Source organism: Ammodytes marinus (genome assembly GCF_949987685.1).
Source record: "Ammodytes marinus genome assembly, chromosome: 9".
Taxonomy (NCBI): Eukaryota; Metazoa; Chordata; class Actinopteri; order Uranoscopiformes; family Ammodytidae; genus Ammodytes; species Ammodytes marinus.
Window position 1 is genome coordinate 12,221,837 of NC_137213.1, and position 17,377 is coordinate 12,239,213.

Here is a 17,377-nt window from a genome sequence, read left to right on the forward strand (position 1 = left end):
AGATCCCCCCTTGCGATAAAACGGCTGTGCTCCAATTGTTTTTTTGTTTTGTTTTTTCATTCTGAGGCATTCACAGGTTTAAAATAAGGGAGGACACTCCAGTTATAACAGAAAAAATAAATCTAGAAGCTTGGACCCCTGAGGAAGATGAATATATTTTGTCTAACAGTCTCAAAACGGTTCCTCCGAGGTGTGCAGCACGGCGTCCGAGGTTTTGGAGCAAAAAAGGTTCATTTCATTTGGCCGCAGACGATCATGACCAAGACAGTAAAAACCACAAAGATAACAACTCATGAGGTAATAAAAAAGAAAGTAGACTAACACAAAAAGAAATACATGAGGTAATGACAACATTTAGGGATTTGACACATGGGTGTGATCAGATGTGCCCACCACATAACTTATTACTACTTCAGAACTACAGCAGATGGATGTGTTAGTAAGATCTGACTTTCAACCACAGAGGAACATTAAAACATATAAGTAAAGAAAATACCAGTATTGGGATAAAAATAGCAGCTGCATTCAAGTTGCTAGTTGTTGTTGTTGTTGTGGTGGTTGTTTTTATGCTTTTAAATATTCACCGAGATCCACTGAGTTTGGATTTTGAAAAATAATTTGAAAAAAGAAAAAGTCATGTGAGCTGAGGTGAAGCATGGTGTCAGCGGTTCAGGTGCTAGACTCTTTGGGAGGTAGGTCCTCGTTGGTGAGGGCCGTCACTATGGAGACGGGGCTGTCTGAGGTAGTGCTGCTGACGGTCCTGGAGATCTGGCCGATGCGCTCCTCCACACAGCCGGCCGACAGGCGCGCCTCCGCGTCGTGGTCCCAGCATTCTTCAATGGTCTCGCACATCTGGCTCAGACCCTGTAGACACAGATAAGTTAAGTTACTTTATTAGTAAATGGATGGTTACATTGAAATGAGTCTTTTTGCATATCCCCTCTCAAGTTACCAGGCTTCTGAGGGGGTCAGAGTGCAGGGTTAGCCATAGTACAGCGCCCCTGGAGCAGTTTTGGGGTTAAGTATCTTGCTCAAGCACACAATGGTAGAGATGGTGGGCACCGTAGACGTAATACCAGCCACCGACAGATTGAAAGCGAAGATCACTTTATGTATAACTTTTGAGGTGCCAAGAGGCTTATTTTGCCTTGATCGGTTCTCTGCTGGATTTCTCTACCGAGCTCGTGTCACCACCGTTATCCCAAGTACTTTCAACATGAAAAAAATACTATGAAAATATACAAAACATAGGGGAGAGTGGCCTAAGTTGTGCCACTTTTTACTCAAAGTGACTTTAAAGTGAGGCCTTGACCAACTCAAATATGTACATATATTTCAGGGTGTTGTGCATCCCTGGCAATAAAAACTTTGGATCTGGAATAAACTGTTGAAGAAATATAGCTTTCGGAAAAAAAGTTGTCTTGTGGCACAACTTGCCCCCGGTGTGGTGTAAGTTGTGCCGTTGGAGATAATTTGGGCGACTGTGGCTCAGTTGGTAGAGCGGGTCGGCCGATGATCAAAGGGTTGGAGGTTCGATCCCCGCCCTGCCAGCTGTGTCATAGTTGTTGTGTCCTTGGGCAAGACACTTCACCCACCTTGCCTCGTGTGAATGTCGATAGTTAGCCTGCTATCGGTGTATGAATGTGTGTGTGAATGGTAACGTGTAAATGGGAACAGGTCTCCCTTGCAAAAGAATCTTCGGACTCAATGGGATTTACCTGTAGAAATAAAGGTTGATAATACCATGGGGTGAATTGTGCCATTGATATATATCTCATAAACTGTAATGCAAGACAAATCCATTAGACAATCACTTATTTAAGGTGTATTTAAAGTAAATAAAGTAAATATTTGACAAAGATTGAAGGACAATTTTCTTTCCTAGCAGATCTAATGGTTTTACCTGCAAAGCTCTCATCAGTGGTGTCGTTAAGTGGAATGGAGATGTCACTCTCTTCTGAGCTACTGTAGACAATCACTTTCTTTTGGTGACAAGCGTATACAGCCATGCCAATGGCACAACTCGCAGAAATGTACTTTGCACTAGCTGCCCTTGTAGAACCAACTGCTACCTGGCATATGTGATTCCCTCTCCATTTCTGCCTTTAAATCAAGGCTCAAAACCCATCTGTACACACTGGTTTTTCCTCCCCATTAACTATCTTACCTCTGCACTACTATCTTTGTTTATATGTGGATGTCTGGGCTTTATGTCTTTTATTTTGGTTATTGTTATTTTAACTTAATTTTTTATCTACTGAATGCACTATGTACAGCACTTTGGACAGTGCAAACTGTTATAAATGTGCTTTTATAAATAAATTTTACTTACTTACGTGCTTATAACTTACCCCAGGCCCTCTGACACAAATCACCCCAACCCCAGAATTTTGGATAATAAGCATGATGCAGCAGTTTAGGGCTGACATCGTGCTAACTATATAGACGCAAAGTGTAGCATACTAAAGTACTAAAACGTGTCAAATGTTTTCAAACGTGTCTATAATTGTTCAGACAATAATCAAAGAACCTTGATCATGGAAATTTTACTTTGAAAGGCAAAAAACTTTTTTTTTATCTTAAATGTGCGTATATCTTATTCCATGTTTCTCCCTTCTTTACAGGATGAGTTAAATGGATGGCTCTTCTTAAATATGTGGTCACATTTCCAATTTCTTCTATGGTTCTAGAAACAAGAGGTGGCACAGCTTCCCCACCGGCACAACTTAGGCCACTCTCCCCTATTAGTTTTATAGTTTAGTTTCATATAAAAAGGAAAAGTTCCAAGATGTTTCTGTATCTTGTGAATTATAGTTTTGAGGGGCAGAAATAAATTGGTATTGGCGGATTAGACTTAACAAAATCCGCACTCCAGATCGGCCAAGAAAATTGTAGTCAGTTCACCCCTAATAACCATTGAGCCCAAACATTCAATAAACATGGAGCAGAAATTCTTTAGAAATCACTAATTTTTCTGTGGCCTACAGAAACAAAAACCCGAACTGATGGAGAGAACATTTGACCGAGTTGCATTTACAGGAAAAAAGGATGCATGACATCCTGGCATAGCTGTGAAAAAACTAGCAGGAGTTTAATCTATTCGCCCAGTGTTACTCACAGGATGTTTGAGCCAGACGTCCTTGATGGCTGGACGCATCTTCTTGTGAACGACTACATCCTGCAAATCCTCCAGGGTGGGATGATTGCCTATTTCTTCCTCAAACGGCAGCATGTACTCGCCGACTGTACCTGAAGGGGGACATGGAAAAGCATTACACAAAGAGATCGGGTTAAGTAAATAGTGGGGCAAAATCTGAAACTTGCTCTCTATTTAAAGATTAACTGGCTGCGGTAGAACTTTAACCTGGATCGGATGGCTTTCCGAAGCAAAACAAAAAAAACTTATCCTGTGTTTATTAGGTCAGGCCTGAAGCACGCTGCCCTTTCACCCTGTGGGGGGAGGGGGAAACAGCAGCATTCCTGCACTGTTTGACTCACCGTCCACAGCAGTGCAGCGGGTCACCAGCTCCCACAGCACCAGGCCCATAGAATACATGTCTATCCTCAGGAAGGAGTCGCGCTGGAAGTTGATGGCTCCCTCCAGCACCTCGGGAGCCATGTAACGTCTCGTACCCACCTGACAATTGACAAAAAAGGAGATGTGAGCATGAGTGTTTCTGGAGAGAAATGTTGCAATCAGACTAATATCTGCACTTTGTTTCTCATGCCCAGTTTGTGATTTTAGCACATTTTGAAACTGTCTACACACTGGCCGAAAAGAATCGTAAAGGCGGTGTTCCAATACCCACACTTCCCTGCTATTTAGCAAGGTAGAAAGAGATTTAGGATGACCCAATACATGATGGTCAAATGCAGCATGCTGAAAAGTACCCAGATGCTATACTAAATTCGTAATTCGTCGTGACTTTTAGTGCGGAAATCAGCATGCTGTTTTTTTGGGCGATTCTGCCCCACAATCCACTGCACAGCGGATGTTATGTCACATTGACTGAGCCTCAGAGTGGAAAAAAACAGCGATGCAACAGATGTTTAAGCAACAGGCAAGTGCAAGGTACGATAGTATGATGAAATGCCCCTACTGCATCCAAACTACGTTGTTTTTATGGTCAGCTGTAGTTTGTAGAATAGGAAAAATGAAAGAGTATGCAATTCGTAACAAAGGGTTAGTGTACTAAACCAGCATGAAACCATACGCCTTTAAAAGCAGTGCAAACCAATGCTTTAGAATGAACCAATATCCTGGTTCAGTGCTGGGTAAAAGGGTCTGTACTTAAAGGGTAACTGCACCCCCTGTTTGAGCTACTGCACGATTTTGAAAAATGCTTTCAGACCATGGATTCTGAATTCCGTTTGAGAACCATTGTTTTTAAACATTCCGACATCAGCCGGCCGACTTTCGGGAGGGAGGGGGGCGCGCGGTGTCAGTGAAGGAGGGGGCTAGCTGCTAGTAGCTGTCACTCAGGAAGATCTGAATGACATGACTTCATTGAAATATCGAGTGACACAAAGTCTAACGGCACTATCGCTACACAGTGAGCTCATATGCCACACAGATGGGTCGTCTGAGGTGGAGGACTTTCTTATTCTAAATTGTTGGCGGGTGTTTCTATCGTAGTGTTAGGAGACCGAGTAGCGCAAGTGAACAAGTCCGGGTCCGTGTGTGTGTGTGTGTTATACAGTGTGAGATAATGCAGACACACTGCCGATAGAAGTGAAGTGTGTTAACGTTAACCCCCGAAATAACATCCTTGGAGGGACAGTATAACAGTAGTAGCTCATGGATCAGCCATGGACCTGTGAAGAGCGTGACCGGCTTTGCGGCGACGTGATGACGTACATTAAGTCAACATGTACGTCATTTTTCGAACCCAAAGGAAAACGTTTTTTTCAAATCTTAGTTAAGTTCTAAAATGATTTACAATACAAAACATTTCTTAAATTGCCGATATTTAACATATTGCAATTTTTTTCAATATCAACACCAGCATATAAGTGTTCCTTAACAACATAGTGATTTAATTCAGCTTCTATCTCAAAAAACAAGTAAAAGGGTGCAGTTACACTTTAAAGAGCCAATCAAAATGATCCCTGCAGTTTCTCTGCAGCTGGAATAAACACTTAAGAATTCTTTTCATGGTGAATTATTAATGCCATCTCTCACTTCGCAATCAAAGCGGGTTACATAAGCTTTTTTTTTACACTGATTAACAGAAAAGGATTCTTTAATATGAAGAAAAAAAATAACTCTAATATAAATTAAAGTGCAATGATTATGAAACGCACTAACTGACTCCATCAATATTCATCACTGTATAAAGCCCATGTGAACATTTCAGAGAGCTGCAGCGACAGACGTCAGAGAGCCAATGTTTAAAATAAAGCCCAGTCAGTGAAGTGATTCATTCCGTACCTGGCCGTGAGTATCTCCTGGAGGTTTTCCTGGTTCGAATCGTACAGCCAGCCCAAAGTCTCCGATGATAGCAGTGAGATCATCTCGCAGCATCACATTCTTACTCTTGAAGTCCCTGGGAAATTCATATCAGGACAAATTCAATACAATTCTGTGGGTGTAGAGATATTCAGTCAACCGTATCAATCCATAGGCTAAAAAGGGAAATTTGATTTCAATCAAGCACAACCAGGAGAAGGCAGTAACTGAAGATATCATCTACAATCAAATTTAGTCTGGTTTTTAAGGGACATGTTTATGCGCCCCTTACCTGTGTGCAATGGTGGGTTTGGGCCCCTCGCCCTTGTAGCTGGGAATGTCCTCATGGAGGTAGGCCAAGCCTCGGGCCATGGTCTCTGCTATGAGACACAGGTCAGCCCAGGACAATTTGTTACCTTTCAGGTGATCCGTCAGTGATCCCTGCACGCACACAAACACAGAAAACATTCAGGGTTAATTAAAAAAGGTACACTATGTAACTTTTGGTGTGTCAGAGAAGTGAACATTTTATAAGGTGTATTCTCCTAACTGAATAAACAAAAGTTACTCACAGGAAAATTGAAACCCCCTTGAACATTGTTTGAAGTTAAAAAGCTACCTTAAAAGTTACTGTTTTGATGTTGTTGTACACAGCAGCAGGGCCCAGAGTTTTGTTTAAAAACAGAATGTGGTCTTACATTTGGTTCCAGGTTCCCCTCAGAATAAAAATATTATTAAATACTAAGATTTGCATGAAGAATAAGTATGTGTTGTAAACTAACTGCTGGCTCTTCCAATGTACATACATCCCCCTCCCCTGAAACTGCATAGTGCACCTTTAACTGCACAAGAAGAATCTCATGTTGTAATAATTTTCTCAGTGGCCCTGCTGTCAGTGCCCAGGGTGTTTGTCAACTATAACCCTGGAATAGATATAATGGTTGAGGCCATGTATCCACTTGGTTTGCCAAGCCAATAATGTATTCTGGAAGAATTCCCAGATGATTTTAAAGCCACAGTATAAAGCTTAAAATACTATTAAAAAGTACTGAGAATGAATCATTAAATAGTACAGATGACACATTCACCGATGGCACGGAGACAATAAGTGTTACTTAACATGTTTGTGCAGCTGCCATGGACAGAGGGTGATACAAGGACAAGCATAGCATCTCATTAGCCAGATGTAATGCTACATTTCTGTTCATTATGGTAATTGTTGTTTATTCCGGTTTAGATATATTAATAACTTTGTCGAGGAGATTGAACACGATGTCCTAGTAGCCTCGAGGTGTTTAATCACAGAGTTGTACTTTAGGCACACACATTAGTACTGATATTTTATAAGACTATAGTATTTGACATAATTGCCGTTATTATTTTTTTCTCCCACCACATGCTTAATAATAGACTATATAAATCAAAGCAACATAACTATATCACTGTATGGTATACTGGGTACTGCAGACCTGGCACAAGTAATAAAATCTTCTTTAATAAAAAGCTGTGATGCTCTTTTGTAGAGGTAAACAAAAGGCCAAAATTGGAAAATATCCAGCAGTTTTAGTAGACATAGACGCTCAATACGTCCCAATGAATGTGCTAGATGTGGGTGTATATGGATGTGTATGTATTTAACTTTGATATGCACTCACCCTCTCGTGAAACTCTGTGATGAGCCACAGCTCCGTCTCCAGGTTGCTCCCGTGCTTCTCGGCAGCGATGTAACGCAAGAGGTTTTCATGACGCATCCCCGGAGTTATGAATATGTCCCGCTCGTTTATCCAAGACTGTTTATCCTGCACAAAACAGAAAACGTGGCGTATAAAACGTCTCCATTTTCACAAGCATTTTAAAAAGAAATAGTGTCCTTACTTATATTTTTGCACAAAAGGGGCTAGCCCCAGTTTTTGCCTTTCATGTATTATAATAACAGTTACAAGTCACAGCGCTAAGCATCCAATTTCACCATAAAACTATGCATTTGGTTATCTTTGAAAAGCTCAGGAGTTAATTTCACGATACTCGTCCTTGTTACGGAGGCGATTCCAGAACCCTCAATGATGATTTTAACCATTGGATGAAAAAATTCCCTACTTATAGTTTTACGTCTTCAGGGTTCGACATAACGTATAGCCCGATGGCCCGGGGCCAGTAAAATCATATGCAGGGCAAGTTGATTGGCCAGTCACTGGCCCGCCCGGGCCAATCACAGTTCAGTATCTTTTTGTAGACTATATCATGGTTCATTGAAATGCGCGTTGAGAGTCGGAATGAAAGCAGTGTTTATTTAAGAGTCAATATAATAAACCTAATATAAAATATATTTTTTAATGAAAGGCCAGTGGACAAACGATGCGTGGGCGTTTTACAGGCGGAGCAACAAGCGGGTGCACTCTCGCTCCGTTGGCAGAGCTGCCTACCGTCCGCCTGCGAGTCCACAAATCAATCGACTTGCTTTGCCCCCTTTCTTTCTTCCCACAGCAGAGGTTGAGGTGCAGAACATTATAACTGCACTTTTCCTTTATCTGCCGCCGTAATGTTACAGTATTTGCATCCAAGCCACAATGGTAATACAAATGAGAGGCGTTATTTAAACGCTGTGAATGCGTCTTCGGTGATTGTGTCGGTTGTAGACAGAAACGAACGGAGGGACTCCGCTCACTGTACAGTTCCTATAGTCGCGCAGTTTGGCACTGTGTTTTCAGGCTCGAGACATTCAATCAGATCGCGGAAGTCTTTCCCATTGAAATCGCTAACGGGGAGAATATCCCCGGTTATTATTTTAGCCACAAACCACAGTTCATCTGCGCGGCGGCTCACTCGCTGGCGAGATCACACGGTGAAACGCTGCTGTGATCGGACGAAGGCATTGTGTGTTTCTAAGGTGATTTAACGTCATAGTCTTAGACGAGCATTTAACTTATGCTGCGTATTTTGCACTGCATTGTTTTTTATCAATAGTTTGAAAAAATGGTCCCACACCGGACTCCTATGTGAAGCTGACACTTCATGGAGAAGTGACACTCCTGCAGCGCGCTCACGACCAGACGTGAACTCACATACACGGTGAAATCTTCCATTAAAAAAACGGCATAAGCCACTGATTTCTATTCTATTTTTAAAGTCAACTTGAGCGCAAGTGGAAAACCGGTCATTCGGTCGACACATTCACATCCCTAATGCATATAGAGAAAGTAATAAAAACAGCCTACCACACCACAAAGAATGATCAGACCTTCATCTCTTTATTTTTTTTTATGTTTGAACATGACTTCTGCAGGTGAACTATTCATTAAACGGCCCAAATTCAACAATAAAAACAACCATCAAACTACTGGACTTTAAAATACTGGCCCACTCTTTCAACATATTCAGTTGTAGGCTTCAAATTCAATATGTTTGCCTGGTTTTATATTATGTGTATGAGCAATATCAACATTTCATATAATTAACTAAAAGGAAAAATAACCAAATCTAAAGGGAATATCTATACTGTTACAGTAGGCTATAGATATTCCCTTTAGATCTGGTTATTTTTCTAATACAGGTATTATAATTATTGACACTAAATTATGAAGAAAAAAAAGTGTGTGCAGGGCCAGTGAAAATATACAAGGGGCCAGTAAAACTCGGATCCACTGGCCCGGCGGGCCAGTAGGAAAAAAAAGTTATGTTGAACCCTGCGTCTTGACAAAAAAAAACATGTTCATATGTTGTCTTGTGCAAGGACGTGGGTCTGTCTGGATTTGTGTCAATAAAGTCGCAATTTAAGGGATGCGTGGAAATGTTATTTAAATGTGCAAATGACTGGTTATTTATTGAGTCAGGTAATAATCGAGAGGCACAAACTAGAGATACAGAGCACTAATGCCTTGAATTAACATTGTTGACCACGTACCTGAACGGGAAAGATCTTTACTGCAACATATTCGTTCATCAACTGGGCCTTCCAAACACAGCCAAAGCGCCCCCTAGCTTTGATCTCCAGCAACTGCAGTGGTTTCAGACCAACCGAGGGGGAAGGAGGAGCTGGTCCAGGATCCTAAATAACAACACGATGGGGGAAAAGTGTTATGTTCTTCAGCTAATATAGGCCAATCTTTAATCTTGATGTATTTTCTTTGTTTTTAATACATTACTTAAATGCAATTTCTAATGTCTAATCTTGATGTTTTTTATGCTCCTGTAATTTCAAGTATAGCACTTTGAATGGCCTTGTGTCTGAATTGTGCTAGATAAATAAACTTGCCTTGCCTAAATCAATTTAGAATCATATGATACTCTATACAACACTACAGGGACATGATACAACAACTGCTTATTAAGGATCTAACAGCAGCAGCAGTAGTAGAAGCAGGCACCATGGTTGACGAGCAGCACACACAAGCCCAGACTATATCATCAGAAAATTAAAAAAGGAAACCATGCGGGGAAAGATTGGATCTCTCAGTGCTAGGGATTATCACTTTAGAAATGGGAGCTAAAAGACTAGGAGTATGGCCTCTGTGTCTCTCTCTCTCTCTCTGTCTGTCTCTGTCTCTCTCACCTCGCTCAGGTCCACGTGTCCGTAGGGAGGCTTGCGGTGGCGGTACATCCACAAGGCCAGCACCAGGGCCAGGGACAGCACACAGAGAGGCAGCAGGGAGTAAACCAGCACGTTGAGCAGCGAAGGCACACGCTGCGGAGGCCGGATTTTCACTGTGTCGAGGGGGGGAAAGAACACGATATATTACAGCGTGTCAGCTTTTATGACTGCTGGGTTATTAGCAGCGTCCGCGTGTCCCTCACCGGCTGTGAGGAACTGATTGTAAAAAAAAAAAAAAAAAAAAAAGAGGGATGGGGGAACATATTATCTAGATTGTCCAACCTTGATCCTTACAGGCTGAGTCACTACAGCAGCTGTGAAGATGTAACATATACAGGCAACGGATGATGTGTTTAAAGTCTACTTTGTCAGTTTCTAGAGAGCTGGAAATCTTGCACAACGCAAAAATAAATTTTTTAAAGAACTGAAAGTAACAATACTACGTCGAGAAGGCAAATGACTAGATGTCTTTGAAATTGCCTGTCTTCATCTTCCTACATCACAAAGCATAAGCAATATTTAAAGGAAAATGACAAATGTCTGTGTCCGATGCATTTGTGTAGTGACCCTAATGCATTAAACTATACATGACTCTCCTACAAGGTGCAAGGATAAGCACTCCTAACAAACAGAGTGGAAAAGCACAAAGTACTTTTTCGATGATTATACTATACGTAGAATGCAGTTGCCGCTCACCTCGGTTGCCTATGCCGATCAAGTCAGGAAGGTGGGTGAATCGTTCATTGCAGTAGTTGCCCTCGCAGCAGCAGAAGAAGACCTGAGGGTTTTCCTCCATGGAGACACACTCTTGCCTATAAAACAAAGAGACGACACACATGCATTACTGCTAGGGATAGGACAAATGTTCAAACAGGATATGTGTCAAACTGGTATTGTGATGGTAAAACTAACAAAAGTGTTTTGTCATCTAGACTTAAAGAACTTGAAGTGGGCGACTGTTGTGTTTTCATACCTTGCTCTTCTGCTGTGTCTACATCCTCTACAGACAAGGTAATATTGGTTGTGTTCATTATCAGGACTCTGACTTTATTGCATGCAACCCTTGGTTACTGGTAATGTTGCAAGACTATGAGGCAAGGCATCTTATCAGGTAATTGAAATGAGCAAAATAGTCGAATGAAAATACATTCTCTTGTTAACTTAATTAATTATGGACATAAAAGACACTTAGGGACTGTCAGCCCATTAATTCAGAGGAATCGCCGGGTTTCTAAGACGTCACGCACATGACTGCAGAGCTGTCTTAAACACTATAATTAATCTTTGTGACACGGTCTCTTAATGTACTTCAAATTGCACACCTGTTCGTCACTCTTCATTCTCTATCATTATTTTATGGAGCGGCTCGCTCAGGTTGAACTGATAAGAACAAAACGTGTTTTTTTTTCTTCCCCCATTGTCTCACTGTATTCCCTTTTGTAATCTGCATGGCAAACAACAGCACTTAAGGCGAAAGCCGTTTCCCTTGAAAATGTCAACAGTTTTGCACCCGTGTCTAAACATGCAATTTGTGCACATCCCATTCCGGCAAAGCTTTTGAAAATGTGCTTTTGGTTTGTATGTGGCCCATGCTGTTCAACATCACCACCACACTGTCACTCATCTTTATACTGAAATCCTCAAAAAAGGTCAGCCTTAGTAAAGTCCTCTTAAGGCGAGACACAGCAGGCAAAAACATTGTTTTTTAAAAGCACTGGTCAATTTAGAGATTGTAGACTACTTTGCCTCCATAACATGTCTTCTTTCATATGGGTAAGGGTCCATAAAAGCCATTTAGGTGTTTATTTTACTAAACCTTGTTTGTTTGCCTTTGTATATTTATTCTATGCCACCATCTTTAAAACAGACATTATCTCAATATTATATTTTTCAATACACTGAACCAAAAATCCTCACTTCACTCCACTAAAGCACTTACATGAACTAAACTTTCCATAATCATTCTTAGAACAATTTTGGTTAGGGTTTTAGCAGAAGGATTTGTTTTTGTTTGTCTGATTTATTATACACTTTGTTGTTCTTAAAAAGATGCAAATAAATGCCTTTTTCAGACCTAAAGTACCATAGAAAGGATCTTCTTACATATTATTGTTGGATGGTGGGTAATTCTTCATACAATTGCACACAGATGTGTCTTTAAGGGCCAAATATTATACTCTTGTTATTTTCCAGCTTGCCTTCATTGACCACCAGAGGCCTGAAAGTTGAATTGTGCCACGCAGCTCTGAGCCGGTTGCTGATAACGGACGGTTTAAAATTCTCCGCCTGACAAAATCCAGGATGGCCTGGTGCCATCGTATCTTTGTGCCACCATTGGGCAGTGGACATTGAGCTCATGAGCTGTACTCTGCACTGTGTGGATGCAGGCTATCTGCTGCCTAGAATCAAATGTGAGTTCTGCTGTTTGCAGAGCCTTTGCCCAACATAGAAGCTGATCAGATGAAAATAAAACATGTTAATGAACCTAATCCTTTTTTTCCTCCCGTCTAAGTAAACCCCTTTTGCTGACCTGACAGTTACAGTGTATTGCGTAACATATTAAATAATTTACACTGGATATGCTGTGTTGTATATATAGATGCTGGCATGTTTAGATGCAGGCTGAATGCCGCCTAGTTTGCATTTGGTTATATACATAGTGTCTTCACCGCTGTGCAGCTGAAATGATAAGTCCATTAAATGTTTACTCGAACGACAGAAAATAAAGAAATGCAGGAGGCATTGTGATGGCTCATTAATGCTTTGAGTGACTTTATAAGCAAAGGCGCTTGGCGGTTGCTGCTATAGGCTTCTTAAATATGTATATTTTCTGCTTTTTACATCATTAGAAATGACATGGATTTGGGTTTTGAAGCAGTCACTAAGGCAAAACAAGTCATTTGAATGTGTCTTTCTTGTGCTCTGGGAAATTGCAATAGCATTTTTTTTTTGTACAATGTTCTTACATTTTCTAAACAACAATGAATTGAACCTAGTAGGAAGATGAATTGATAATGAAAAGTATTGTTAGTTGCAGCCTTGTACCATTCTTGGCTCAGTAGCAGAGTATGAATCATGAGGTAGTTGTGTGTATATGTGCGCTTGCCATATTGTGTGCAATATTCATGTTGTAGCTAATCTTGCGATAAAAAACCCCTGTCAAATAAATACCTTTGATATTAACCAATGCAAATGGACCTCAGTCGGTTTTTCTAACTTGCCTCTTTATATTCTGTGTCATGTTTTGTTTTTAGTTGTGTGTATTTTTAGGACAGCAATTAATCATTTTCATCCCTATTGATCAACCTGTTGACCAATCTGACAACACGGTATATTTAAATCACCTGTTGTGTGATTGTTGCTTAAACTGAATTTAAAAAAAAGAGCTAAAAACAGCTCATTACAACATTTTAGAAGTGGTAAGATAACCAACCAAATTTTCTGTCAACTAATTCACTGATTATTTTCTATCCCTGAAAATGCCCTATAGGTCAGGCCTGGATAAAGATGTATTGGGGCTTTCGTGTGGGGCACTGACTGAAGGCAGATATTTCTAATGTACAACTGCTCGCTGCTGCCAGTACACTCTGGAGTTACTCGCGCCAGACAGCTAAAATATGAATGTAAAGACGTGTGGCGGGACCTCGGCGCTCCCATTGACCCCGACCTGTCATAGCAGTTGAAGTCGTCCAGCCAGCAGCCTTTCTTCACCAGCTTGATGGTCCCCGAGGAGTTGAGCCAAGAGGCGTAGCAGTGCAGACGCTTGTCCTTCTCGCCCTCGCAGCGCTCAAAGCCGCTCTGGTTGGTCCTCTCTGTGCGCCAGTTATCGTTGTAGTACACACACTCCCGGGTCTCCGCCTCGCCCAGACTGTAGCCTGCGTGGAGAGAGAGAAGCGGGGACAGAAGGGCCATCGGTCAGCACACCTTGTAATGAATTGGAAAAACACAGTGTGTGTGTGTGTGTGTGCGCGGACATATGGCGCAGGATGCCAACCCAAAAGAAACACACATCTCGGAGCAAGTGGGCGAGAGCCGTTATCATCATTATGTTATGTGGCCAAGTTTGGAAGCTCTCTGTAGAAAAGAAATATTAATTGGGATTTCCTCTGGGCTACCAAATAGTAGTTCTACATAATCCTATTCACTTCCAGATCCTTTCAGACGGTAACAGGGAGGAAAGAAAAGACAGAATTGAATTAGCTATAGGGAAAAACAATGGTGTGCCCTACTGTGGTATAGAAACACACAACACACTGGTAAGCTACTTCTTTGGATAAGGACTCTTGTGCTGCTTGAGTGTGTGTGTGACACATCTGGAAAGACAGATAAGACCACCTTTTTCTTTGAGGCCTTTTTACTGTCATTTAGCAGGAAATACTTTCACCGAACAAGGCCGAAACCTAACAATGGCCATCAACCGGTCTACTACTGCTGCTGCTCAACTCCTGATTGAAAAGGTTTTATCGCTGCTCTTTGTGGATTAAATGTTTGGGGGACACACGAGAGGGACATGTTCTGGTGAACGGCGAGGCAGATCAAATGTTCTGCGTGTCATCGGCAATAACGCTCGGACATTCGTGGCCTAATCTTTGTTCACAGGAGGGAAAAAAATAGTGCATGTCTCTTTAAATCCCTATAGGAGGCTGCTGCCCATCCCCCCAGTGTTAGCCCCACCGACCCAATACACACACAGGCGCACACAGGCATGCACTCACTTACACATACGTGCATTTTAGTTGTCCAGCGGCATACAATGGATTTGTAGTACAGAAAAAGGGAACGCATGCATTGGCAAAACGGCATGCCCATTATTAAAAGGATGGAAGTAAGAAAGGAAGGTAGTACGGACAAAAAAAACACACACACACACTGATGCTCAATGCTCCATTGAGCCGAGATGGCATTTTTGATATCTGTGGTGGTCACATGATCCGGGAGGACTTTTACTACAAGATCATTCCCCCAACCCCCCTCTGTCACTTACCGAGGCTTTACAACGTCAATTCAAGAGAAGCAGCTTACTATACACATCCCAGCCCTAATCTATAAACCATAAAAAGGCTTTAGACACAGCGCTATATGGCACAAAAATAGACAAATGTGCCTTATTTAGAATTGTATCACATTTACAGGGTTGAACCAAAATCGTTGCATGAGAGGGGTTGAAGTGGGTGTTATTGTTTTGGAGCACAATTGTTCAGTCTAGAGTAGGGAATGCCTAGCTGAGGGGGGAGGGAGGTAAACATGTTTGGGACACACAATGAAATCTCAAACGATAGCAGAAAAAAAGAAAAGTCCAAACAAAAGAAAAACAACCATCCTGCTGAATTTCACGTGGTACAAAGTCACAGGCTGCTGCTGTGTGTGTAACAGTAACCTCAAACCAGGGTGAGGACATGAAGGCTTCACACAAACAACTGCTGTCTCTTCAAATCAAAACCATTGAAGACATTGATGTATGGAAAAAAAATCCTGACCCCTTGTGTGTGTGTGTGTGTGTGTGTGTGTGTGTGTGTGTGTGTGTGTGTGTGTGTGTGTGTGTGTGTGTGTGTGTGTGTGTGTGTGTGTGTGTGTGTGTGTGTGTTTTCCAGAGGCTCTTGTTCGAGGCTTTAACCACAAAACAAGAGTGCAGACCTGAGATGTAGCCTCTAAGGTTTCAGGATGTTGATGCAGCTGCTGCCTTCTATTCCTGCCACTGTTAGGAGAGGTGGCACGCAACAGTTCTTAAATGTGGATGTATTTGGAAATGCATCGGTAATAAAACGCCATTCCCAGTGTAGTTTTAATGTCTTTGTTATTGGGAGGTAAAAAAAAAGTCCCAGCTATAGCTTAAAATAATGCCCCGTGTGGAGAATATAGACAGGGGGCAAAGAGAGCAGAAAAGGCGATTACGGGCGAGAAAATGAAATCCCCCCCGACAGCTAAACGATAGTAGCTACCCACTGCTGCCAGCAAAAGTTTAATCAGCCAACAATCGTAAACTCGGTCGGAATTACACACAAATGTGTCAACCTCGGGACTCAGGGAGAGAAAAGGAAAGAGAGAGGGAAACTGTTGCAAATTTCGGAACCAACAATAGCGGCTTACCTGCGCATAAAGTTCCCAGAAGAAGTGAACAAGTCAGCCATGAAAAAGACATGTTCCGTTTCGTATACAGGATAGATATTCCACCCCACTTTCCGTCGCGAACATTAAAAAGAAAGTCGCGTTGTCCAAAACATCAGTCCCGAGATCAAAACGACCACAGCTAGGCCTCCGGTCCCTCGGCAGCCTAACCACCACCACCACCACCGCCGCCGCCACAGCGCGTGTCAATAGCCGCCGCGCGACGCTGCAACAATGTTGCAAGAAGACGAAAGATACGAGCTATTAATTGACTGTTATACCGCTAATAGGTGCGGCATTTCTCGTCGGAAGTGGGTCCAAAAACCGAATAGGAAGCCGTCGAACCGTCCGAGACGAGAGCCCGGCGCTCGTTTTCGAGATTATTCACTTGGATAGTAGCACCGCTGCATCGGGAGGTCGGTCGGGGTTTACATGCATGTTACTGATCTGTGTCCAAAATGGCTTCTAAATGGGGAATGGGCTGCAAACAGGGAAACCCGGATGTGTAAACACAAAGAGGGGAATTCAGGCAGCCCCAGCTAGAGTGACCTTAACGCGACACCGCGCATACACGCCTGAAATGACTTCATTTTCCTGCCTTATTTCGATAATTTTCACGTTTTTTATATCATAAAATACCCCATTAGAAGGAATATAAGGTGTTGGTGAAAATGTGTCCTTCTAAACGTCGTTATTAGTCTCGTATGTCGCCTTACACTTGCACTTTCTGTGGTCAGAGTTGGAATTTATAGTCTACTTTTAGGTTATAATATCATTTAGCCCGAGGTTTAACTGAGATTTCCCCCCGGTTACTGCTGCCCATTTATGCTGCAGGTTATATATAGTGCCATATATCAGTTTCTTTAATAATAAAAACAACAGCTTAATTAAAATAATATGTTACAATGCTTTCATCTTTTGCGAAATAACAGCTATTTTACCAGATAGCCTACAATGCCAACAGTTGACTGTAGGCCTACCATGGGCTATAGCATTTTTTTTTAAAGACCATTTTTTGGGGGGATATAGCCTAATCACAGCCTATATAGCATATTTAAATTTTATTTATAATATACAATTGTACAGTTACCCAGTATTAAAACATTCAAAATCTAAATGTATAAGCTCGTACAATACTTTACAAAATATTAAAGTTGTTTTTGTCCTTGTCAATGTTATAATCATCCCCACAAATATTATGATGAGATATACATTTTATATATATTTTTAGTCTA

The 17,377-nt window shown here is 41.6% G+C and overlaps 1 protein-coding gene across 1 annotated transcript; it reads right to left on the minus strand.

Annotated features, from left to right (window-relative positions):
• Positions 1–669: 669 nt before the first annotated feature.
• On the minus strand, positions 670–16,265 carry LOC307254898 (activin receptor type-2B-like; the record flags this gene model as incomplete). The annotated part of the gene is made up of 11 exons (XM_080033450.1): positions 16,125–16,265; positions 13,705–13,912; positions 10,734–10,849; positions 9,999–10,150; positions 9,351–9,494; positions 7,105–7,248; positions 5,742–5,890; positions 5,432–5,546; positions 3,499–3,637; positions 3,119–3,249; positions 670–864 (listed from the first exon to the last, which is right to left on the minus strand). Exons 1-11 carry the CDS (start codon positions 16,174–16,176, stop codon positions 670–672), a joined length of 1,545 nt encoding a protein of 514 aa, XP_079889576.1. The 5' UTR covers positions 16,177–16,265.
• Positions 16,266–17,377: the final 1,112 nt, after the last annotated feature.